The sequence below is a fragment of the Cavia porcellus genome, unplaced genomic scaffold (assembly GCF_034190915.1).
Source record: "Cavia porcellus strain 051 isolate PalLab524CR breed Dunkin Hartley unplaced genomic scaffold, mCavPor4.1 scaffold_4, whole genome shotgun sequence".
Classification (NCBI taxonomy): Eukaryota; Metazoa; Chordata; class Mammalia; order Rodentia; family Caviidae; genus Cavia; species Cavia porcellus.
In genome coordinates, this window is record NW_026947487.1 from 56,294,624 (window position 1) to 56,321,812 (window position 27,189).

Below are 27,189 nucleotides of genomic sequence, written 5' to 3' on the forward strand. Positions count from 1 at the left end.
CCTATCCATTCCAATAAGAATTGAAATTGGTTTTATTATTTTTTGTACTTAAAAATCTTTAGTATTGACTTCCTAGTTTTTGTTTAACACTACGTTTTGCTTTCTCATTTTTTATTTTACTTTTTTCTCCACCTGCTATTCTATGGCACCTCATTCATATTCTCCTTGTTTGGAGTTACAGTTTTCTAACATTGACTAGCTTTTGCTGCCATATTCAAGTCATTACATATTTTGGGGGCTCCTAAAATATTCCAGTCAAGATCAGCTTCCCTACTCCAAAGATCCATACTTTAGTAGGACCGATTAACAACACATCAGCAACTTTATGCTGAGTATCATTATCCTTATGGTCTCAACTATAGATGGGACTGAAAAGCTCCATTAACTTACCCAGTGTCTTCCAACCCATAGTCTGAGTTCAGCCCAGAGTCTTTCACACCTTATTTTCCCCAATAACCATCTTTCTGGAGTATGGAGAGTCATGGGTAGGTAATAATTAATGGTGCCAGAGTCAGGAAAATGCAGCCAAAGCTGCAGGTGGTGCCTGGAGAGAGGGTGTACCCAGAAGACCTAATTCTGTAGAAGGTGGCCTACAGAACAGCCAATTTGTTACTATGAATTTTCAAGGATAAGCATGACTTTTACCATGGATTGAATTATAAGTGTTATCTTGGTTCATAACTTAATTCTTTCCATGATTCTGGTCATAAATTGAATTGCTCATGAATCAAATCAATGGTTCAATGGTTAGGGTCAATATTGCCCTAATAGGGAAATCTGATTCAGTTCATGATCAATTTGGTTTGCAACCAGAATCATGGAAAGAATTAAGTTTGTTAACCAAGGTGCCAGGGTAACTATAAACAGTGTGTTTTATATGCGTTATTTCAATTGCTCCTGTTTTTATCATAAAGAATTAGAGTTTACAATGAGTAAACTACTTGCTTAATATATAATGGCTCAATTACACTCAGCAAATGAAGCTTAAGTGCCTGTTCTATGCTAGGCACTACACTAGTTTCTGAAACACAGTAGTGAAGTCCTGTTCTCCAGAAGCTCTCCATGCAGTACAGTAGAAATTTATTAAGCAAAGAGCTAAGCAAACAAAAAGAGCTACCATCCATCAAATACTGACTATGTGCTGGATACCTTCATATTACAGTCTTTAGCTGCCTGTGTCTCACAGTAATCCCAAGGCAAGTTCTACTATTTCCATCTTACAGGGGAAGAATGGGGCTTGAAGAGGTTAAACAATATAGCCACGGTCATCTACACCCATCAATGGCAGGGCAATGTTTTGAAAGAAAAAGAAGATTTATAAGTATATATATATATTTTTTTTCAAATGGACTTTTGAAATTTTGTTAATCATGTTAAGAAACCTATGGCACTGGTGACGCAGAGATGAAGTTTAAGCAAGGGAGGGACAAACTCAGGTCACAGTTTTTGCATAATGACTTGAGAAGCAGGGAGTGAGCATCCCAAAGGGATACAGGCTAAGAGCAAAACACCTAGTGACTACCATAATGGTCTTCTGAAAAATGCTGAGACCTGCAGTAGCGTGAGGATACAGAGGGTAGTTAGGACACAAGTATTTTCAACAGGATGTATTTAGGATGTACAGAACAACATACATTTATTTTACTGATTCTCCAAGGAAGCAGTGGCATGCTACCGAAAGAGTAGTTGGCCTTGGTTTTGCTGAGTAATCCTAGAAAAGATATATAACCTTTATAGGGCTCAGATCCTTCCCCTGGCAAATGATAAGCTCTCCTTAGATGATCTCTAAGGTCCTTTCCAATTAGAATCCTATGTTTTCAGTTTTTCTGTAAAGTGGAAAAATAAACTAAACCACCAGAGGTCTCCACATCACTTAAATATCCAGAGCAACAAACTGGAAATGCATATTAATAAAAATTCCTTCCAATCTGATCTAGGAAAATTTTCTATATATGCTTGGTATGAAATTTCAAGGACGAAAACAAGTTAAAATCAATGTTCATAAAATATCTGACAAAATAGTTCAAGAAAGTTAAACTATAATTTGCCAAAACATTCCACATTTTTTAAGAAAGACAAATGACCATTTATATTCTACATGATTTATATAGGTCAGAAAAACCCAGGCACATGAAAACCCTGAAAAATAAATTGCTGCTGCATTGTTAACCAACTATGGATTCAGTTTCAATTAGTGAAGGTAATATTTCTCATCAAATGACTTTTAATAACTTTCCTATTTGCATGGCACTTTGTTTCACTTTATTTTATTTATGTCTTTTGAGACAGGATCTTGCTATGCAATTTAGGCTGGCCTTGAACTCACTTTGTAGCTCAGGCTGGTTGCGAACTCATAATGATCCTCCTGCCTCAGCCTCTTGAGTGCTGGGATTACAGGTGTGAGCCACTGTGTCCGGCTCTTGGTATTTTATTGTTGAGGAAATAAGTTCCATCGAGAGCACAAAATAATTAAAAGCCTAGATTTAACACTTTTGGGTCGCGAAAAACCACACCTTAAAAAGCAATTTATGGAAATCCTAATTTAAAAAGGTCACCTTTCCTGGGATAATACCACCTTTCCATTTTGCTCAAAGTCATGCAAAGCTCATACTGTAGCATTAGCGTGAGCGAACCCTTTATTTGGGAAGAAAGATAAACCAAAGGGAGAAGAACCTGATTGCCGTTATTTTTATGGCTCCTCACACACATTTAAATCTTTCTGTAGGGCTCATTTTCCCCTTCTACACCCATCTTCTCTCACTGTGTTCAACATCTACACTGGACATCGGTCCATGTGATGTCCAGACTTCACAGTCCCTTCACTTGGTCACAGACATTTTTGTGAACTCTACTCCAGCCATGGAAACAAACATTATGATCCTAGTTTTTATTGTTTGTTTGTTTTTTCCTCTGCCAAATTCTTCTGTCACTTTCTCCTCATGACCCATGAGTATTTACTTCTCCCCTATCTGGTCCTGCACAGGCTCTGGTAATCTAGTGACCACATCAGGACCAACTCATCCTTCCTCTTCCTGTCTCTTTAGCATCATCTGCCTACCCATCTGCTGTGGACCTAGGAGGCAGACCCTTCTATGTGGCCTTTCTGCCACCAGAGTCTCTTACGTCTGCTCTACTACAGTGCCTATCACAAATCTTCTCAGGCACTTCTGATCCTGCATCCCACCCCGATACAGACCACGGAGGGAGACTCAGCCAAATTACACATGCTCCATGCTTTTCAAGACACAATTTCCCTTTCACCTCACTGTCTCGGTCACATTTTTAGACACAAGGCAAGCTAGGAAATTCTATTTCCTTTTCCACTTCAATGGAGACCGGATGCACGGCTCCATTTTCCAGCCTACTTCAAAAGTTCTCTGTACCTTCACATTCTTTATTCTGCCCAGCCGCGCACCAGGTGAGGAGGGCAAGCTGACAAGTTTTATTGACTATCAGCTCTTATTTGTGTACAGTAGACTACACACAAGATAAAGTCAAAATTCCTCAGAAAGCTATCCAATAACTAACGCCAGTCCGCTACATCAGTGACCAGAAGAACCAGCTTCTTCATTGCTTCTCAACCACACCAAGCACATTCTTTTCTACTGAGGAAATGATGAGTAGGAAGAAGGAGGTGGGTAAGTGGGAACACTATGATCGATCTTTTCTTTTTTCTTGTAATAGAAGAGAATTTTAAAAGCTCAACCTCAATGAATATGCAGTTCTAGTTCTTTCCATTATTCTTCTTTTAAATCTTCAAAGAGAAAAATGCAAAAAAAGAGAAACATTCAGATGAAAAGGAAAAGCTAATACTGAACACTTACCCCATATCAGCATGTAAGTAACCTTATCAAGTCCTCACAACCTTATCTGATCAGTGATTCTATCTCCATTTTCCCAGTGAGAACGTAAGTGTAGAGAGATTGAAGTAATTTTCTTTAGCACAAACAGATATGCAGTAACAGAACTGCAACAAAAACTCCAGTTAATACTCTTTATGATATACCATTTTTCTACTAGTACTTAGAAATTCCAGAACTTTAACAAGTTCCAGGACAAATTAGCTTTGTCAGAATGTATCTATCTATCTATATATATAGCATGTGTACTGTTGAGATGGAAGTTTTCTAAAAGCTTGTTCAAGCATGTCCAACCTACAGCTTGTAGACCACATGTCACCAAAAATAGCTAGTGATGCAACTCCACAACATTGTAAGATTTCACTTCAGTGGATTATTATGGTTATTATTATTATTATTTTGGTAGGAGGGAAATAACTGATGACTGAATTCTGGGCCTGCACACTGAGCTATATCCCAGCCCTTAAATTTTTTTGTGTTTGTTTAGATACAAGGACTCCCTAAGTTACTCAATTGCCCAAGCTAGGCTTGAGCTTGCAATTTTCTTGCCTCAGCTTCCAGAGCACTGAAATTATAGGCATGTACCATGATACCTGTATTTATTATATGATTTGTATGGATATTTTTCATGATTCAGTTGTGTGGTGTGCAAATGTTGACTGTGTAGGCAACAATGATTCCATGGTGTTTAGGATGGCTCAGGACAGAGGTAACTCTGGCTTCTGAGGCTATCAAAGAATCAGTTAAATGGAAACCTAAATATATCTGATGTTGCATGCATTTGTGTGACTTGGCAGGTATGACACAGCTATTATTGACAATGGTATTTCAGGCTACTTATGTATGCCTGCTTGTGAGGTCAAGTGTTGTTACAGAACAAGACCTTTTCTCTCCACTCAGTGTAACCTAGGCAAACCAAAAGTTTGAACATGTAACACCATTCATGGTACAGGTACATCTTTTTTTTTTTTTTTAATTTTTAATGCTATGTATTTACCATATCTTTCCTGTGTTCAAGTAGCCAAATACCACTGCATTACAACTGTTGGCAGCAAAGAGTAACATTGTCTTAGTTTCTTTTCTTTTGTTGAGACAAAATAGCTGATTCTCAAAGTGAAACAAAGGAAGGTTTATTTCTTACAGTTCTTAAGAGATTTTAGTTCATATTCAGCTGGCTGCAAAGCAGATGGTATAGTGGGGCATCCTTTCATGGTCACCACAAACAGCAAGAGTGAACAGAACAAAAGAGGGAAAACACACCTTCTTTCACCCTTACACTGTATGCCTGCTCCACCCCTGCGTAGGTGAAGCACTCATACAAACAATCCCAGCACCAGACAAACACCCAGAACCAATCACTAACCTCAGACTCAGCTGCATCCATGATTGCCTGAGGCTTGGGAGGACCACTGAACACAAACCATAACACATGTTAAGACAAAGGTGTAGCCTAAGAGCAATGCCACATTGCCACAGTGTGTAGCACGCTAAAGTTAGTGAGTTTATGTATATTTGCATAATAATGAAACTGCCTAGCTTTACATTTTTCAAGATGGACCCTTGTTGCTCAGTGATACATAATGGGGTTTGAACCTTCCCTGAGTTATCGGCTCTTTGAAGACTTAAAAAAAATAATATATGTGTATAGGTGTTGATCATAACATTTGTTTTTAATTATAATTCTTTCTTAAATCAGATATTCTTTTTAAATTAAGAAATTCCTTTCTGTTAAGATTATGTTGTTTATTAAGAACCTAATGATAACCATCATAAACTTTGTGAAAGAATTTTATAAAGTAAAATATGTCCATATGCTACAGATTAATCATTATTAAGTCTCTAAAATATATAAGATGGCTTCTAAAGTCACCATGCTTTGAATACATCCTAAGATATATCATAGAAAGAAAACTGGACAATCAATTTGAAGGCCATAGACTATTCATAAACTGGCTGCTACCCACATGGTACTATTTAGCATGACTCAGCACCTGTGCTCTCTCATACAATTGACTAGCAAACACTTTAATTTACATCACACTTTGTAATGTTTCTCATTTGCTTGCATGTTCCCTGTACCTCTGGTATGGTTGATACATTGTGTCAACTTGAGAAGTTAAGACTTTAACTGAGATTCAGCAGGGAGCCAGGATCCTTACTTTGTTGTAAATATTCTCATCCTGTACTAGAGGAAGGCACAGAGATTTTATGAGTGCTACACCTGACCTGGAGCGGGGAGGTAGCCTAGGTACAATATAAAGGAGGAGGAGAGGCTTGTTTTCTCTTTTTGCTCTGGCTGCTGCCTTGAAGTATTGCCCCACTGCCATGCCACCCTGGCTTGGAGCCAGCTGATTATGGATTGAAACCTCCACAAACAGTGAGGTAAATAAACCTTTCCTTCCTTCATTTTGAGTGTCAGGTGTTTTGTCTCAGGAACAAGAGGAAAGTAACCAAGACCACCTCTAAGCCACATCCTTCTAAAAGCATACTTGCTAAGTAGCTGGTTGATAAAAGTGAACACCCAAAAACACTTAAGTATACCCATTATGCCATGTTATATTTCAAAGAATAATTTTCAATAGGGTCATTCTATAAGCTACACGTATCTTTATCATTGTTCAAAGATGCCAGAGACCTATTTCCCAGATCACAAGATTTGAAACTTGAGATTTTAAGATCTAAGAATCAGGAAACTATTACTTTTTCCAGAAAAGAGTCTCAGTGTTAGAGAAGCAGAAAGAGAAAGAAAAAGAGGAAATAAAATATGCCTAAATACTATGTTCATTAGATCATAGGTATCCAAGTGTTTTGTAATTAATAAGTTTGGTAATCAGCATTCCTAATGGGAGATTTGTAAAACTAAATGACATAGCAGTCAAGATGTCCTGTGACTCAGAGAATACAGTGTATGAAAAGGCACTTTAATGATCCACTCAAAGTCTACTTTTAAAATAGTCAAAATAAGAACATTCTTGAATAATTATATTGAATTATCTAATATTCAAGAAGCTCTACAAACATGATTAAAATAATAATCAGAATTTAAATCAACTTTAAAATGAAAGAAAAGAGAAGAGTATATCCTAAGCAAGAAAGACACCTGAAGTTGGAGTTATTAAATGAATTAAGACATCTACAAAGGTCCCATGTGAGAGGACTCCAGCTCTGCCTCAGCAGAAATGCTGGGGAAGCAGGAGCCTTGGAGGCAGAGTCCAGCTTTTCAGAGCCTCAAGCCAGGATATAAAAATATTAGTGGCTGAGGGCTGCTGAACTATAATTTTAACTACATTCAAACAGTGGGGAGATTTAAAATATCAAGTATCATAAAGCAGACAGGAGTCACCCAGGTAATAGCGCTGTAAATCTAAAATAATGCAAAAAAAAAAGTAAATTTGATTATTTGTGGATGACATGATGCTCTATATAGAAGACCCAAAAATTCCACTTCTAGATTTATGTTTTTAATTTGGAGAAAAAAAGCAAAACAGAAAAAAGGGTAGAAATAATACAAAATTTCAACAAAAACAGTAAGAAATCACTAGTTGATAAATTACATTTTTTGATAAATTATATATTGTTATCTTAGAAGTAGTTGCTCAAGTCACAAAATCGAAGCATAAAAAGTGGACAAATAATGACAGTACAAGCCATTCTGTTTGATGAACTAACAAAAACTTAGTAGTATTGTTATCTATCTTGCACACTTAAACATATATACAGTTATATCCTTCAGAGCACTTTCTTTCCCTTTCATTATTACAATATCTAGTATACATTTTGGATCTTATTACTTTCAATATTTATTATAATTTTTATAGTAGAGAGACAATACAATATTTATCGATGTGAGTCTGATTTATTTCACTTAGGATAGTCTCAAGTTGCCTCCATTTACCTATAAAAGCCTCAAATAATAACCAAATTCAGTAGTGTAGCTGGATACAAAATCAAAACTCAATAGCCTTCCTGTACATGAATAATGAACTCACTATGTGAAAAATTGGGGAAACAATGTCTTTCACAATAGCACTCCCCAAAAAATGAAATACCTAGGAACCAATCTAATGAAGGAAGTAAAAGATCTTTACATTGAAAATGACAGTACTCTGAAAAAGGATATTAAAGAGGGTATCAGAAAATGGAAAGATATCTGTTGCTCCTGGGCAGGAGGAACCTATATTGTGCAAATGCCATATTTCAAAATTGTTATACAGATTTAATGCAACCCTGATGGAAAGTCCAACAGCATATCTCACAGAAATAGAGGAAACAATCCTAAAATTCATTTGGAACTAGAAGAGACCTAGAATAACCAAGGCAATTCCAGGCAACAAAGACATGGCAAGGAGCATCACAATTCCTGACTTGAAATTATACTGAAAAGCTACTTTGATTAAAAACAGCATGGTACTGCCAAAAACAAAACAAACAGTAACACCAACAGAAGATGCGAAAACAACTCCAGACATACTTAGCCAGCTTAGCTTTAACAAAGATACCAAAACCTTCATTGAAAGAATGCCTCCTTAAAGAAAAAACTTGCTTTTCACATTCCAAAGATTAAAACTAGAAACGTGTCTTTCACTGTGCACTAAACTAAAATCAGAATGGATCAAAGATTTGAATATTAAAAGAGAAACACTAAATCTGGTGGGAGAGAGCATAACTCTTGGAGACACTGGTGTAGGCACACAGACTTTATAAACAAAACCCCAATCATGCAGGAACTATCACAAAGAATCAATAGCTGGCATCTCATTTAATTAAAAAGCTTTTACACAGCAAGAGAAACCACCAACAGAGTGAAAAAATAGTCCACAGTATGAGAAAAAAAATGTCAGCTATTTCTCAGACAAGAGAGTACTATCTGGAATATATAGGGAACTCAGGAAATTCAGAACCCTGCTCCAGATTTAAAGACTCAATCCAAAAATGAGCATCTGAAATAAATATACTTCTCAGATGAAGAAGTAGAAACCATAACTAAATATGTGAAAAAATGTTCAACATCATTGATCATTTGAAAAATGCAAATTAAAGCCATGCTGAGATTCCATCTCACCTCAGAAAAAATGGCTATTATCAAGAAATCAACCAATAATAAAGGTTGGTGGGACTGAGGGGAAAAAGGAATTCTTTCCCACTGTTGGTGGGAGTGTAGACTGGAAAGCAGTGTGAAGGTTGTTCAAAAAACTAGGACTAGAAGTTCCATTTGACCCAGCTATTCCCCCTCTTGGTATCTTCTTGAAAAAATTAAAAGTATCAGACCACAGTGAAACATATCCACCCATGTTTATAGCAGCACAGTTTGTAATAGCTAAATCTTGGAAACAGTCCACATGCCCATCAACTGATGAATGGATAAAATGGAATACTACTTTGCCACAAAGAAAAATAAGCTCGAGACATTTCCAGGTAAATGAATACACCTTAAGATTGTCTTAAGTGAAATAAATCAGACACACGTGTCAACACTACATTGTTTCTCTGGTGTGAGAAACTGAAAGTGTAAATAAGGACCAAAGTGTATTATACATATTGTGAAATAGGAAGAAAATGTTCAAATGGGAAGAGGAACTAGGGAGGGGGAGGTGGAAGAAAGGAAGAGAAAATGAAAAAAAGCGAAAAGAAGGAAAAAATTGAAACAAAGCTTTTATAGACGGGAGCCGTTGGGGGTGGGAAAGGAGGCATCAAATTATATCAAGTATAGATACAATTTTCTATGATGAATGGAACCACCATGTATACCAAAAATGTACCAATAAACTTAATTTTTAAAATAAAAAATAATACTAAATTTGAACTCCATAAATTTCCACCCTCTTGCCCTGCACAGCTCTAATGCATCAAATCCCTACTGATTTGACTATTTTCAACCAGATGAAAGCTGTTTTGTTTGTGAAGCTACAGAACAAAGGATACATTCTTTTCTTTGCCAGGACATATTATTCAAACAGGTCTCAGAACCAGCTGGAGAATACAAATATTGTAATTTTAAAAAGAAAGAAAGCCAGGGAAAGGAAATGTGGTAATAGCAGTCAGGACAAAAATGAGGAATTTACATATCTCTGTTGTAATGCAGTTTGACCACAGGCACATGTGTTAAACAAAAAAGTACAGCGCTGTGTGCATTTCCACATCTGTTGCTAGATCTTTCAGCTGGAGAAGCAATACAGATGAAAGGCTAGAGGGATGCATGTGTTCGTGTGTGTGTGTGTGTGTGTGCGCGCGCACTTACCTTTCAAATTTGCAGGGATGACAGAATGTATTTAAAATGTAAGTTGCTTTGTTTTTTTCTTTTGAGGAAAAGAAAATAGGGTTAGACTACTTGAGCAACTATTAAAGAAGTGAGAACAGTGCTCAGAGTACTTAGGAATAACATGATTTAGGATTTCCTAAAACGTAATTGATGGAGTACTAGTTTCAGAGATATTCAGAGTAGAGGGGAAAAGGTTCTAAATCAAGCATTTTAGAGGCATTAAGAAGAACCGAGGAAAAAAAAGTTAGTAGAATTTATTTACCCTGGTACTTCCTGAACTTATTAGTATTCAAAACATTTATTTTGAAGAAATAATGTATATCACAAGGGGCACAAGTGAAATAAACTAACAAATAGGTATTTTCAAGGTAACCAGACAACAGACAGGTATCAAGAAAATCTTCATTAATTTCATTCTGAAATATAATTTGCTCTCCTGTATCACTTGGTATGGCTGAAAACTTCTGAATGACCAAATCCCCAAGCTATTCATCAAAGCAAAATAGTATTCTAATGCATGAATTTCCATACCCCTCAATCACATAGAGCACAGGCCTCCATTCAGAATTCTGTATCACACAGGCAAATACAAGTTTTTCATTAGATAATCCACATATGCAATTATAACATCCAGGCAAGAGTCTTAGGATACAATATTGTAACCTCTTCTTCAGTAGCTACCCGAGGCTGTCACTTGTTATCTGAAACTAACCCTCAGAGCCTGCTATTCCACCTCAAACTAAAAGACTGCCCAGTGATACATGATATGAGCCACGTCCCACATATGATTTCCACAGGGTTCCCATGTGCAGAAGGATTCCATAGAGGACCTTTATGGAATCTGCCCTAGCCCTAAGTAGCACCTCTCAGCCTTCAAAGAAGCTACTTTTTAAGGATTTGGCTCTACCAACTACCATCAGCTCTTTTTGGTAGGGTGTGAAGGTGTTTCATTCAACTAAGAAAAGATTAGCATTAAAAATAGTAAAAAGTGGGAACAAGGGATACAAATCTGGTCATCCAGGGTGGATACATGTTAGAGGCATTTCCTGACAGGACTCCAAAGACAGAATCTGATAGCATAGATTCAGATACAAAATCTATAAAAGATTATGGCTAATTTTAAAGATGGTAGAACATTATATCTGGCCTCTTTAGACTTAAAATTCAAAATTAAAGGAAAAGCCAAATCTCAAGTTCTGAGGCTACTTTTCAAATTGACTTACCTCAACCTCCACTTTTGTAAAGGGCTGGCAGAAAGTAAGCACACACAGCTGGATGCTGAAAGGAAAAAAAAAAAAGAGGTTTACCCTCAAATGGCAACACAAATTCAACTGCTACACCCCCAAGAGAGGTCTACTTTTATATAGTAATACATGGCTCATCTACTATCACCCATAAACTTCTTTACACACAGGTACCTCACATCACACTTTATTCACACATATTTATAAATCCTGCAGCTGCAGGATATAACGCTTCTTGGGCCTAAACAACCATTCCTACCTTTCAAAAGTTAAATAACGGGCCAGGGATTTAGTTCAGCAGCACAAACATCTGCTTGGCAAGTGCGAGTTCACAAGTTTGATCCCTAATACACACATACACATTAAATAATCAAATATGCATTTGTGAATTCTGAGTCACAGCTAAATAGCCTAATAGTTTTAGGAAATCCTAATTCTGAACCCAGAATTTACAGTTTCCTTGACCACAAATGCACATGCCTAGATCTCTAGAGAACTTACCTAAAGCCACACTCTAAGGTACAGAAATGTGTTTACAAAACTTGCCCGAGTGGAACACTATGTTTCTAAAGTCTTCCAGTACTTAAAGAAAAATCAGTGGGCCTTTCCTTAAATGCAGAGACTTTATCAAAATTGTCCCAGATATTAAAAAATGTTTTAGTGATAGGGAAATTGGAAGTTTCAGATTTCACTAAAAGGCTAGACAGAGGCTTTCTTTACAGTAGTTAACCAAACCCCTCAAAGATAATTTTTGAAGCTGATGTTCCATTGCAGTTTTCCAGTAAGTATGTAGACTCCCTGCAAAAGATTTCTGTGGGAGTTTTAATTTATACTCATTTAGACATTTGACTCAGAAATCAGTCAGAGGGGATTAAATTATATGGTAAAGAAAACAAGTAAGCAGCCTTTTTCTTGTTATTAAGATAACTTTATTTATCTGCAAAAATTACCTTAAGGGACTTAGGGACACTGGGAGTTTAAACAAGGATTTCAGCTTAAAAAAGGAATTTAGGAAGTTACTACCACCTCTAGCCAGAAAGGGTGGCATATGCCTGTAATCCCAGTAGGCAGTTAGGAGGCTGAGGCAGGAGGATCACTGAGAGTTGAGTTCAGGCCAGTCTGGACTACACAGTGAGTTGAAGGCAGCCTGAGCTATACAGCAAGGCTCTGTCACAAGAAAAACAAAATAAATGAACTAAATAAATTTACCATTTTCATAATGTATTATCATCTTTTTGAGCCAGGGTTTTATTATGTTGTCTGGGAAACCTCTAATTCACCATCCACCTGCCTCAGGCTCCCAAGTAGCTGGAATTACATTTGTGTAATCGTTGCACCTGACTTCAGTTACAGATTTTCAAGCTCTGTCTGAGGAGGTAAAAAGTCCGTTACTGTCTGGAAACTTCAATCAAGCCCAACCCATATTACCCATCATCAAGTACAATGTCTTTGAATGTTTTAAATTGAACTTTGGTATTTACTTCTTTGAACAGACACATATTTAGTTTTGATAATTCTGAATGCTGTAAAAAAAAAAAAAACATATGTAAGATGTCATTAAAGATAGCTTTAACACTTCCTAGACTGATGGGAAACAGCTTTTGCACAGCCACTCTTGCAAACCTTATTCCCTGATTTGCCTCTCCCTTAAAACGCAGACTCATTTAAAATCTCTTTCTTAGAATCTGCATCTAAAGAGCAGCTGGAGAAAAGACGACAGGGAGAATGGAAAAGGTGCTGCTAGAAATAACAGGCGCTGTGTTATCAATAACATTAAGCAGAGCACAAGACAGGGCTGGAGGTGAGATCTGGCCTGAGTGCCACGTAGCATCTGGACAAAACAAAGCCGTGCCTGCTGAAGAAACTTCTGGTTGTTGATTAAACCCTAAGAAATCTTTGACTCTTAAAATATCTTTTTTCCTGAATTTTCTTCCTTTCTTTCTTTATCATCTGTACCAGGGATCAAACTCACGACTGCCTGCTTGCAAGGCAGGCACTTATGCCACTGAGGTACTTAAATACACCACGCTATTTTCTGCCCTAATCCTCCTTCCAAAAGCCACCTTTCATTCAGCTGCCTGAACTGCTACGCAACCAAAGCAAACAAACAAACAACAACAAAGTCACAGTGAACTCACAGTCACTCTTTCGAAAGGGTCCTTAACCTGTAAAGACCAAAGGATGATGCACTCCAGGAAACAGAAATATACACCAGGGGCTGGAGGTTTAGCTCAGCGGCACAAGCGCCTGCCTTGTAAGCAGGCAGTCATGAGTTCGATCCCCGGTACCGATAAAAAGGAAAAAGACAAAAAAAAAAAAAAAAAAAAATATATATATATATATATATATATATACACCCACTTAGTTTTTAGTCACTTTTGTTTCTAAAAAATTCTCATACTAGTTGTTTCTCCTAACTCTCAAGTACACTCAAAATCAGTAGTGGCATGAAAGATACGTGCCACTTTAATAAATAAACTGATTTCTTAAAGAGGTAAAAAAATACTGTTCCACACATCTTTTACAATGTATGCTCTTTTATTTTTGGTATTTCCTTAATGTGAATTACCAAGAACTGAAGCATAACAGGAACACAAATGTATCACATGTGCTAATATTCATTCTGTTTATCTATTTTGATCTAAATAATGTCAAAGCAATTTGCAACACACAAACAATGGGGAAATTGTGCTTTTTCTTCTGATTTTCAGGTATCCAAAGAAGCCCACGGTATGCTTGAAAGCAAAATAATGATTTTCTTTTAAATGTTTCCAATGTATTGTCATTTATCTATCCAAAATGGTATTTGAGCCTTTGGGAAACTCCTCAAATCCAGGTGTTTCATATGGTTTCACCAAAATTTAAACAAACTCAGACTTCTCTACTGAGAAATAACAAAAGATTATAAAATAAAGTCTGCTTCTACACGCTCTATTCTTTTTGAAGGGCTATTTTCTACCTGGTTGTCTAATAGCGAAACCTCCTCTCTATTCTTTTTGAAGGGCTATTTTCTACCTGGTTGTCTAATAGCGAAACCTCCTCTCTATTCTTTTTGAAGGGCTATTTTCTACCTGGTTGTCTAATAGCGAAACCTTCCTCTCCTCTCTTAATTGCTAATAGAAACTGCTGATTTCTGTGGTTTTAAAATCTAAGAGCAGAACTGAAATCTTGGTTGGCTATTTTCTCAGCTCCTTCCAGACACATCAGAACTATTTCAGCCATATAACAAAATCAATCTGAACCGCACACATCAATGTAGTACAAGGTAAAACTAAAACATATAGAGAATGTTTAATTTTTAAAAAGTCATCAGAGTAAAAGACACATTACCATCAATCCCCCTCAAAATACTACCCCTCGCCTCAACTGTGTTTTATTCAATCATTCCTGCCACTTTCTGAAGCAATTCTGAGTGTCCTTTTTCTGGAGTATTTTCAGCTGCACTGTTGTGGTTATCTTAATGTCCTGAATTGATTCAAAACATTTTCTTTTCCTGGTTATTTTGACTCTTAGGGAAGAGACAGAAATTGTAATGTGTCTAATTTAGTGAAAAAGGCGATGAGGACTCCCTGTAATGTTTCTATAAGCCTGGCTTTCTGTTAGCATGTGGCAGTAGCATTCACATTTATTCTACCTCATAAAGACACAAAAGAGGACTTGCAGAACAGCTTTGCAAAGTGGCAAGAACATACATATGTTCAAAGCATATTTAGAGGAAGGTTAATGGCAATGTGTCTGTTATGGTTTGCGTCTGGAGGTCCCTCCAAGTCCTCATGCAGTCACAAGGGCGGGAGGCTGGCTCTTCCCAGGCAGCTGAATCTAATGTTTGTGATTGGTTCATTGTCTAGTTCTGGGATTGGTGATGTGAATGCTGCACCTGCTCAGGAACAGTTAGTCGTCATACAATATAAGGGAGGGAAAGAGATTTGCCCCTCCCTTTTTTCCTTTTGCTCTTGTTGCTGTGGTCACCTTGAACGGCTGCCTCTCTGCTAAGCCAACCTGCCCTGGAGCCAGCTGAGTATGAACTGAAACCTTCACGAACTGTAAGCTAAATAAATCTTTCCTTCCTTCATTCTAAGAATCAGGTATTTTGTCTTAGCAATGAGAGAAAAGTAACCAAGACAGTGTTTTTTACTGTAATAAATTAAAAACAACAAAAATTTTTAATTAACTGTATTTTTATCATTTCATATAAAATATAAACACATACATATACATACACTAGATGATAATAGATCTGCAATGGAAATGAAAGCATAAAATTAAATCCAAGTCAGAACCAAACAGGTCGCTGAAATGCTCCTTGCAAACAGTAGATAAAACACAGAGACCCATTTGAACATGAATTCTAAACTAGAATCCTCTACCCAGGAAACCACAGGGGTTAACAGTCATACAGTGATATGCTCTATAAAAATACTAGTAACCAAATATAAGATTCTAATCAGAAACTTTACTTTTAAAAATAAAGTTTTCATTTTAAAGGAAGGATAAATGATCTTTTCATCAAAATAAAATTAATATAAACTAATAATAGACACAAGTGACTCACAATGTGTAGCCTTGCCATGTCCAGGTCACAGTGTCCTACAACAAAAAAAGTTAAGCCATTGGTCCAGAGGATAAATATAAATAACACAATGATCTTATCTTAATATTGGGATTCATGTATACCTTTTTAGAAATTAAAAACAATATATTGGAAGTTAAAATAATTATTAAAGAATGATAAATTATTTGTAAATTCTAGGATTATGTATTTACACAGAAAAGGTTCACCTTCCAATGCTATTATCTTTTAATGGAACTTGTTATGAATTTCTTAAAAACACAGTACAAATTCAACAAACTCAACTATTTTTCTACCAGTATGAACATTACTGGAAAATCAGCTTGTTTACAAAAAAAAAAAAAAAAAAATCAGTTCTCAAAAAAAAGGTTACTTAGCAGAGGTACAATGAGTAAAAGTTTGATAGATAATAATTTTTTAACCAAAAAATGTCCAAGATTGAGAAAGCATCCAATGAACAGAAAGTTGAATTGATCAAGAATTCTTACTTTTAAGTAACCTAGATGATTAACAAATATATCCTGCCTTTTAATATAGATTCTCTAGTAAACAAATTCCTCTCAGAACGAAAAACTCCCCAAAAAATCTTTTTGAGACAATCACTATCCAGAGGACAATGTGGCCAGTTTGTGCAAAAGAGAGCATTTTGTGAGCCAAAATACTTTATATATGATGTTTGCTCTTGCAGATATTTTCTTACTTAACATCTTTACCAATGGGTAACAAAAGAGAGGAAGTACTGAGCCAGTAACAAAAGATCAACCCTTTCCCAAATTTATCCTGTTATTTCAGTCCTTCTCCACAAATAATGAGTTAGGAAAAGTTATAAATTTAACTAACGATTTAACTTAACTTAAAATTTTTTTATCGTTTAAGAAGACCATAAGTCTAGACTTAAACTTACTGTCATAGTATAATAAAGGCTGAGAAATAGCATCCTGAAGCTTAAAAGTAGCAAAATAGTATTTAACATTGCTATCAACAAATACGTCTCTATCATTCAAAAATTTAAAACCTGGATATGGCAAGCAGAGTCTATCTGTTGTACTTCTCCTACCATTTATTTATTCATACCCTTATTCAAGGGATTCTAGAGAATGTGTGCTGTTCAGGATACTGAGAATTCTCTCCATGATAAAATGCTGTGCTTACCAGCTTGTTTGGGTATCTGAGAAGGATTGGCTGTACTGGAACTCCCGGAATGAAGGCTCCTATAACCACATTGAAATTTATGACATGGTTTTTATCTTCATAAAATCTTTACAGGAAGAAAAAATAATTATGCATAATATAAACACACTTTATACTATGTTTAAGGGTTTATCCTAAGAAACTACTCACTAAATGTTATGTTTTCCAAAATGAGGAATTTTTAAATTGACAATATTTCAGGAAAATATTAAAGGCCATATCTAAGCCATTTGAATCTTTAATACTTACTGTCATTTTATAAACATCTACTTTCAACAAGATTTTTTAAAAAGTGATAAAATGACAAAAAAAAAAGAATATCTGGATGAAGCCAAAAGCTTGAAGCAAAAGCTCCCACAGCTACCTGGAAGTGATTCATAACTTTGGCACCAAACAAAAACATTTTAAATTGTTACAAAGTTGCCATGAAAGCTATATTACAGACTGCTAAAGAAGAATCAACCTTGGAAGACACCTCAAGATACTATAAATCATAACGAAACAGTTTTCTACTTCGTAATACAGGAACCCAGGGGTCTGTGAGTCTCTTGGAGAACAAGAAAAATATGGTTTCTATACACACACACACACACACACACACACACGCACACATGCACATACACACAGAAAGGGGACACTCTAAGGAAGAAGGGGTTATAATACCCAAAAAGGCAGAAAAAGAGTAAGTTCTGTTGAATCACAGTATTAAAAACTTTCATTAGAAAAAAGAGAAATGCTCAGAGAAAACCAGAGTTATTTTGTGTATTGCTATTCAATCATTTGAGAAATCTTCCATACTACTTTGTTACAATACATAATTTAATTTATCTCACCTGGTTTAAAAGTAATCAAACAGGAACGATTAGTACAAGTACCTTCTGGGAAAACTAGTATCTTGGGAAAAAAGGAATAGATTTAATATCTCAGTCCAATTAATAGATTACCTCTTTATTCGCTTTCTTATGGCTTCCCAAACAGCTGCCAATGCTTAAAAAACAAAGATGAAATAAAAGACTAATACTTCATTTTATTGAAAGCTACATAATATTACTGTATTGTTTTCTTTTAAAGGAAATGTAAAAGTATACTTTAGATATATTACATTACTATACTATACTATATTACTATATATTCCTTACCAAGTAACCTCTGAATTTGTTTCAGTTTTTCTTTTAAATGATTATTTGCTTCCACTACTCACAGGTGAGGGACATTGTACCAACAACAAAGAAAACGCTTGCCATGTGTTTTATGCTTAGTTGAATTAGCTGACATGTGGAATACAACTTAGTATCTTTTTTTTTTTTTTTTTTTTTTGAGGAAATGCTTTGGCTTTTAAAATACAGTGGCACCTTGGTATTCATTAATTGGTTCCACGATGTGCAACAAATACCAATCACAGTAAATACCAAACAACTTATTTTGACTGTTAAGTGACGCAAATGACAGAGAGTCACACTGACAAGTTCCCCTTTGTGAGTGGAATACCAAACAAATTACCCCAGTCCCGGCACAAAATTTTCATGTCAAAATGCACTGAGTGCCAAATTTAAGAAGTTTCAGAGCAGTTGAGGACCAAGCTATAACTGTACTTCTTTATGTTTTTCATATGAAAGACAGATAATATGGTTAGTTTCTCCACAAATAAGATAGCAGCTGGTTTTTAAAGCCTTTAAAATGTGGTCGTGAGTAAAATGCTAAGTGCAGAAAATAAAAATAAAGTCCCTGCACTCAGCACTCATAGCAGTCAGCAATGTGTATTTTACAGTAATTAGGGAGGAAAACTTTATTGGGCTAAATCACTATAATTGATGTTGTTTGTAAAATAAACATTATGAATAGGTGTAATTTCACCCTCCAATTAAAAAGTGGTTTCCTATGACAATAAGGTAGAATAACAGATGTTCTATTCTGCAGATATTGTACAGCTATGTTAACAATGAATGTGTCTAAAGTGAATCGTAAACCTTCAGTGCTGGAAAAGGCATTAGAAATCACCTTAGAGCTTTAATATTTGAATTCTTTGTAAAATAGCCCTCCACCCACCCCTGAATATTACAGAAAATCTTTTCTTTTCTTTTAGCATTCTGCCTGTGAATAGAATGTTCTTAAAATGAGCAAAATGAGTTGAAATCTACTTGCTTATTATCTCCTCCATATTAGTTTTACAGACACTATTTTTGGAGCTACAAATCCTCAGTCCAAATGGTCTTTCTCAATCAATTTTTAAATCATTCCTTACATGTTAGTTTCTAAAACTTCCTGGTTGTTCATATGCTTTTTGGTACTTTAAAATGTCCAAGTAACCGGGGTGGCCAGATTACTGCAGGACTGCTAGAGGTGACCCATTTTCATCTGAGCAAACACAGAGGGATACTTTTTAGAACCACCCCTGATTTGCTATGTAATAAACAGTGTCCTCGTTTATATAAAAGGCATTCCAGGAAAGAGGTGGTATAATGGAAAAGTCTGATAAAAGTTTTACAGGTGATTTTCATAATGTCTGTGGAACTGAGAAGTGAAATCTAAATATTCTTAAGATTCAAGATCTTACTTTTTCAGTAAATCCAACATTCTGCTGTGATTAGCTGAGTTTCATATCTCATATAATAAAGTCTATGATACATTCATGTTGCCTAATGGTAAGTAAAATCAGAGGATCACTTTTACACAACAATGTACAAATTGGTTCAAAAAGTGTGCTAAGGAAAAAAATAACGATATATTTAAATCCATGGAGAACAGTATCTTATAGGGAAGAGGATTTCTTAACACTCACTAGTCCAATTACTCTGCAACCATTACACTAAAGATACCTACTACAACTGATCACAGATATTTTTTCTGTGTATCTAAATAAGTCTGCGAATGCACAATAAATTCTCAATATATTTAAATAACCATCTCCTGTGTTTTACCTGGGGCCATTCCCCTCCTGATGTTGCTCGCTTTACTATTTCGTTTATGGTATTTTTTCGAGAATCTGGATCTATACGGGACACCAACACGGGCTGCACAGCTCGTAACAGTCCTTTAAAACAAATAAAAAAAGAAAAAATCGCAAGTCACTTTTTGGCTAAAGCCACTGTGGCAATAATACTGACTAAACCCTAAAACAAATTTTATAGAAAACGAAAATAATAGCAAAATAAAGATTAACAAACACTCAAAGTTTACTAGCAATTAGCTTCTAATTTCTTTCTTTTTTTTTTTTTTTTTTTGTCTTTTTCATTTTTATCGGTACCGGGGATCAAACTCACGACCGCCTGCTTGCAAGGCAGGTGCTTATGCCACTGAGCTAAATCTCCAGCTAGCTTCTAATTTCAAAAGGAGAGGTGGACATTTATTCCCAAAAAATATTTCACTAATTTAATAAAAGTAGACGGTAAAAATATGAAAAGAAGCAAATACCAAATTTCTCTGTAATGTCTTCTTCCCCAATTTACATTAAACATTACAAGATTGCCTTAAATTTTAAGAATATCCTGAAAAATGATTCTGTGAATTCATAATACACATAAGCAAGAGGCAATTACCATTCGCCTTACTAAAAAATTTCAGCATAGCAATCTTCTACATAACATAGCCTATACAAAACAAAATTCAGTTTACCAAAGATCTGTTGCTACACAATATTTCTGGAAAAATCACATTATGGAATGCATAGTAGTTGGGATTTAGCTCAGCAGTGTAAACGCCTGCCTGGCAAGCACAAGGTCGTGGGTTGGATCCCTGGTACGAAAAAAAAAAATGCATAGTAGTTATAGTAAAGAAAAAAATGTGTCCATGCTGAGTAACAAAGCTGCAAGAATGGCTAGCATTTCTGCAGTGCACAGAGGCAACGCGAGGCAGCATTCAGCAGCCTTCTCACCCTCTCTCTCATCCCTCTTTGTTTGCAATACCCCTTGGGCAACCCGGGAACAGTTACTTAGAGACAAGTCCCTGAGGAAGAAACTAAAGCATCTGGAGGGAAAAACACTTCACTTGCTTCATTATTTTTTATGGCAGGAAGCACTTAGTGTTCCACATCATAATTTTCAAAGAGTCACACATAGGTCCCTCGTAGAGATTTAGAGAGCCATAATGAAGAAAACAGAGTTGGAAAAAAGATTTAGTATATTTATCAGCCAAACACCCACAACAGCAATTCACAAAACAGCATGTAATCTGCGCTTTTCATAGATTCTTTGGTTAAACTCTCTTTCCAAAAGAGAAAATAAAAGATGGGCTGGGGATTTAGCTCAGCGGCATAAGCAACTGCCTTGGAAGCAGGCGGTCGTGAGTTCGATCCCCGGTACTGATGAAAAAAAAAATTAAAAGAGAAAAAAGAATCAAACATGTTTAGTATTTGAAAACTGGTCTTCCTGCCGTATATAGGAAAAGAAAGGTAAGACAGTATAGTGGTAAGGATAAGTTTTAAAAAGTACGATGACGCTACAGAGAAGGAAAATCTAATCTTTTTTCATAAATTCATTCTTTCCATGCAGTACCCTGTTTAAAATTTTGAAATATTTGGTTTTAAAGATTTTTAAAAGTTTACAAAAAAACTATATATGATTAATTTAAAGCATGAATATTCAAATATGTATCTGTTACTTTACAAGTACTTACTGCCAATCAGAGGGACCTGTGCATTTTCATTTCGAGATAACAGAGAAGGTAACCCAGCAACAACACAGGCGATCCCATCAAAGAATGTTGAATGAGGGGCAACCACAAAAATTGGTGCTTCCACAGGACTTGCAATCTTTCCTTTTACAGTAACTAAAAATCCCATTGAAAAGAACAAGGCACGACCCAGAAACGTCAAAGCTGGCTGAGTAATTTTCCTTTGAAAATAAGTATAGAAAAGACATACAGTTACTAATTGAAGGTAGCAGCAGGGCTTAATTTCTTATTACTTCTAAACTTCAATGAGAAAACCAAAGCATCTCAGAGAATTTCATGTTAAAATATGAGCTAAGGAGAATCACAGCTAACACACAGAGCTCTTTCTGTTAGGTGCAAGGCACTATTTTAATGCTTTACATACATTTAACGCTCTGATCCTTACCCTAATCTTATGACAGGTACATTATTTATTATTATTATCCTTATTTTGCAGCTGAAAAAGTTGAGCCACAAAGAAGAAATTTTGCCCAAGAATATGTGGCTTCTTTTTTCTGTGATCACAAAGTGATCACAGTAAATAATCTTCAACACATATCTCATGACATTCAAATCTGCAACACCCTTAAAAGTAGGCATCTTAGAAATCTACATTTGTATAATGATAAGTCCCTACTTCTTCAAACACTTTAGAATTTTCACATAGAATTACTTTAAGGATCATTTTTAGAGACAAGTTATCTAGGTTACTATAGTTATTAAATGCCATCAAGAATCTTCATAAGTAAATTTGCCAATTCCCTTCCATAGGACAGAGAAGTACTGAACAATTCCAGAAATCTAGAAATTTAGTTGTTTTTTTTTTTTTTTTTTTGTCTTTTTCCTTTTTATTGGTACCAGGGATCAAACTCACGACTGCCTGCTTGCAAGGCAGGCGCTTATGCCGCTGAGCTAAATCCCCAGCCCCCTAGAAATTTAGTTTTTAAAAAGATTTTTAAACGCCCTACCATTTAAGATTAAGTATTGCATCCAAACTGTGTCAAGAACTGTGCTGGGCAGGCAAGAAAAGTAAAATCCACTCTCTGATCTGATAACCTTGGTCAAATAGGGAAACAAATATTCCTTGTCTTAGTTATTTTTTTCTCCTTGCTGAGACAAAATAACTAACACCCAAAATTAAAGGAGAAAAGGTTTTTATTTAGCTCACAGCTTGAGGAGGTTTCTGTCCATAACTGGCTGGCTCAAAGGCAGGGTGGTACATGGCAGAGGGGCAACTGTTCGCAGAAGCAGAAGACAATAAAAGCAACAAGCAAGCAAGGAGACAAGCCTCTTTCTGTTCCTGACACTGCATCCCGTCTACCAGGATTAAGGCAATGCCCACCCAATCAGTGAACTGATCTAGCAATCTCCATCCTTAATCCCAGCATTGCACCACCAAACAATCACACATTCTAGATTCAGCCACCTCCGAAAAAGCCCTGTGACCACGTGATGTTGTGGAGGGAGGCACATCTAGACACAAGCCATAGCACTCCTAAAAGTGCAAAATCAGACGGATATTTTAGTATATGAATAATTATATGGCTTCTCAAAGTAATATATATATATATATATTCATCCCTTGATATCTCTGGAAAACTAGTCCTAGGAATTCTGGAAGATAAAATCCTGTGTTGTTTAAGTTCTTTACAGACGAAATGTAGTTTTTGCCTATAACCTATGCACATCTTCCTAGAGACTTTAAATCAGTTAAAGGTTACTCAAATAATAGCTAATATAATGTAGATGCTATGTAAAAGGTGTTATAGTGTACTGTTTAGGGAATAACAACAAGAAAAAGTCTACATGTTTATTATGCTTTAGTCCAAAAGTCTCATGTTCAAAGTGGGGCTTTCAGAAAATGAGTAGATCATGATGAAGCCACATATTCAGTTCAGAAGCTGAATGTGCTGTAATGGGGGGGAGGGGGGACGGACATATTCTTGTCCCAGGCTCCTCTCTCCTCTGTTTCCCAACTGCCACGGGTCAAGCAGCTTCCCACTCTCATGCCCTTCTACCAGGTGATTTCTGCCTTGGTGTAAGCAAATCATGGACTAAACCCACCGCAACCATGACCAAAAATAACCCTCTCTTCCTTTAAATTGCAGATGTCTAGTAATTTTGTCCCAGCAATGAGAAAGTTGACTAATGCAATGTTCATTACATTTTTTTTTTTTTTTGGTAGCGGAAGGAAGTCAAACTCACAACTCTGTGCATGCCAGATATATATATATATATATATATATATATATATATATATATATATATATTTTTTTTTTTTTTTTTGAAATACTGATCCACAGGTGACCAAATTTGAAGATGCAGAACTCAGAGAAATGGTAGGTTAACTGTATATCACCCATGAGCTATCTAATGAGAGCTTTAAAAATTACACTTCTTATTTCATTATCTCAGCATTCTAGTAATTGCAGAGGGAGGAGCTATTAGCAACTGGTCTCTGAGGAAGTTTCTGCAACTTTTATTTCACAGCAAGGAGAAGTGAGACACAGAAAACCAAAGCGCATTTTCTGAGGGTACAGGAAAATGATAGTATCTCCCTTTCTTCCCCTTTAGTTCAGAGATGAGAACTATCTTTATAAATGGAAAAAAACACCTCCTCACTGAGTTGCAACTACACTTCAAAATATCCCATATTCAGATATAGTAAGAATTTCTACTTAAATATTTTTTTAAAGTCTAAAAGTCTGGAGTCACGTAACTTCATTACCTATTTGACAGGAGACAGAGATACTGGTTTAATTGAAAAGAGTAAAATTTAAATAACTTATTTTCTATATTGATAGGTTATTCCTCCTAGCATCCTCGGTTTTCATAAATTACTCACAACAGAAACCAGAGATAATCTGAAAGAAACTGGTAAATCATGAAAAACAGCCCTTAAAGTATTGTCTTTATACTGCACAACTTTGAGTTGTAACACAAAGAAATACGATTTGCAAGGACTGAGGTTTCTCTGGGACATTGCCAGTACTGGATTCATTTCCATTTCAAGCCAGCTTTGTGTCTAACAGTGACATGTATTCACTAGAATACGAACTGAAAAATAAACTGCTCATTTCCTTTAAGCTTCTAGAATGGTATTTCTCAAAAAAAAATTGAAGGACATATTCGCATTTGAGATTTGGATGAACGAAACATAAATTTGTGTAAATAAAAAACCCTGTGCACAGTTTCAGGGAGTTCATCAGTGCCTTAAAGCAAATCTATGGATTTGGACTATATTTATAATCCACAATGCCCAGATTAACAGGCCCCAGTTTCAGGGCATACTGATGGCACAGTTTGGTTCTGCCCAAGAGGGATGACTTCTGCTGGTAGCTTTGCTCATTCACAATCAGCCTGTATGTTATCCTAATTGGGTACTGCTTCAGTGCTAACACTGAAAAAAAGCTAGGCTATATTGATAAATAATTAAATTGGCATTAATAGTAAGCACTACAGCAATTAATAAAAAGATAATTTATTCACTTAATTATATGACCGCAGAAACCATGTTGCTAATTTAGGAAGACAAAGAGAAAATGGAAAAGAAAGCATTTTGTCACAGCAATGATTTCAGATACACTAAAAAGGTATCTTCCAGAATGAGGGGGTATTCTTTTTTTGGCAGTAATACAGAACATGCAATCTTTCAAAATTAAAAAATTACAACTATAGTAGATTATCAGAATGTACTTGTGCAATCAATTCTATATAAATTAAGGTCAGTTTTATAGGAAAATACAAATAAATTATTAAAATTGAGTAGGCAGCCAGTAGCTAAAACTGATGATAAAATTACTTTTAAATCTTTATTTACTTAATATTTGGACATAATTATTTCTCACCTTCTCCAATCAGTTACAGGGTGGGTCAGCTTTTCAGGACAGCATGCCGTTGAAACGGCAGCAAAAGGCCATGCCAATAATAAAATTAATCCAACCAATAAAACACGAAGTGGAAGCAAGATAATTCCAAGAAGAAAAATCTGAAAGTCAAAATTGATTAAAGGTAGATAAACAGACATTATTTTAAAATACCTCTATCAAACACGAACATGTAACAAGAGACTTTATGATATTTATGCATTTACTCAAGAATGAACTGAATACTACCCTGTACCAGACCAGGACACAAACACAAAGAAAAATACAGTATGATACCTGACCTCACAAAGCCTCCCATTTGCAAAAGAAATGGGGAAGAAATCCGTAAGACAATCTGATCTGTATACCACTGAAACTGAATAAAAGATGCTAGAGAAAGCGTGTTTGACTTAGTAGCCGGCAAAAGCTTCATGGAAAAGTGTAGCCCAATGATCCAACACGTGCAGCAGTTACCAGTACAGTAAGAGGGATAAACTGGTTTTTGAAAACTGTAAGGAGAATGAAGGCTGTGCAGTGTGAAAACACGTGGCTTTATATGCCTGACAGTTTTTTGTTACTGGTAATAATAAGGCAATGGTGGAAGAAAAATAACAATAAATAATAACGAAAAGTATACAATAACAGCAAGTAACGTATTAATACTTCCTGTATCCTGGACACTCTTAAGCATTTGGCATTAAGTAATTGACTTAGTTGTTGCAACCTTACATTATTTTACACAACAGAAGTGGCAGTGAAGGATAAATTGCTTAATAAGGTCATATAGGCAGAACCAAGATTGGAACCTGGTTTGGTTATAATGTATTTGCTCTTTATCAGTCTTTGAAATGAAATAAGGTGTCCTTATGGATAACATACTGGCTTTTTCCCAATTATACTACTCAGTATGATCATTCTGTCTCTCTGGCCCTTACATGAATGTGAGATTCATTGAATATTTTACCAAAACAAAATGCCAAAAATATTTTAGTTATATGGTCAGTCTTGCCAAATTATTTGCAAGCATATGTACATTTGAGGTAAAAGTTACATACAAGGAAATGCACAGATCTTAAGTGTGCAACTCTATGAGGCTTGATCAATATACTCGTGTAACTGCCACTGTGATCAAGACCCAGAAAATACCACTCCAGAAAGTCCTCTGTGCCTCTTGTAGTCAATGCCTACGCTCTAAGGCAACTTGTGATGGATTTCTATCTCTATAGCTTATTCTTTTCTATTCTTCTCACAAATGTAATCATACATGATATATTTTTATATGCCCAGCTCCTTCCACTTAGTATTTTTAGTTCAATTATTTTGTTTCATGTATTTGTAATTCACATTTTTGGCTCACAGAATATTATTCCACTGCATAACTGTATAATTTATTGATTCTCTTGTTAAATATTCTGGTTATTTCTAATTGTGGGCAATTGTGAATAAAGTAACTATGGACATTCTTACACCAGCTTTTTTGTAGATAAATGTTTTTATTTCTTTCAAATAACTACTAGAAATGGAACTGCTAAGTCTTAAATGTTATTTAACT

The 27,189-nt window shown here is 35.7% G+C and overlaps 1 protein-coding gene across 2 annotated transcripts in view; it reads right to left on the reverse strand.

Moving 5' to 3' along the window:
- Lpcat2 (lysophosphatidylcholine acyltransferase 2) overlaps positions 1-27,189 on the reverse strand; it is a 70,788-nt gene that overhangs the window by 37,079 nt on the left and 6,520 nt on the right. Inside the window, exons 2-8 of one of the 2 annotated variants that reach the window (XM_063247085.1) lie at positions 25,620-25,759; positions 21,736-21,953; positions 20,043-20,155; positions 17,958-18,018; positions 17,086-17,144; positions 15,916-15,950; positions 11,343-11,397 (exon numbers count right to left, since the gene is read on the reverse strand). In XM_063247085.1, coding sequence (XP_063103155.1) covers positions 11,343-11,397; positions 15,916-15,950; positions 17,086-17,144; positions 17,958-18,018; positions 20,043-20,155; positions 21,736-21,953; positions 25,620-25,759 — 681 coding nt within the window. Of the gene's footprint in view, positions 1-11,342; positions 11,398-15,915; positions 15,951-17,085; positions 17,145-17,957; positions 18,019-20,042; positions 20,156-21,735; positions 21,954-25,619; positions 25,760-27,189 lie in introns of those variants that run through there. The other variant, XM_063247086.1, reaches the window with a different exon arrangement.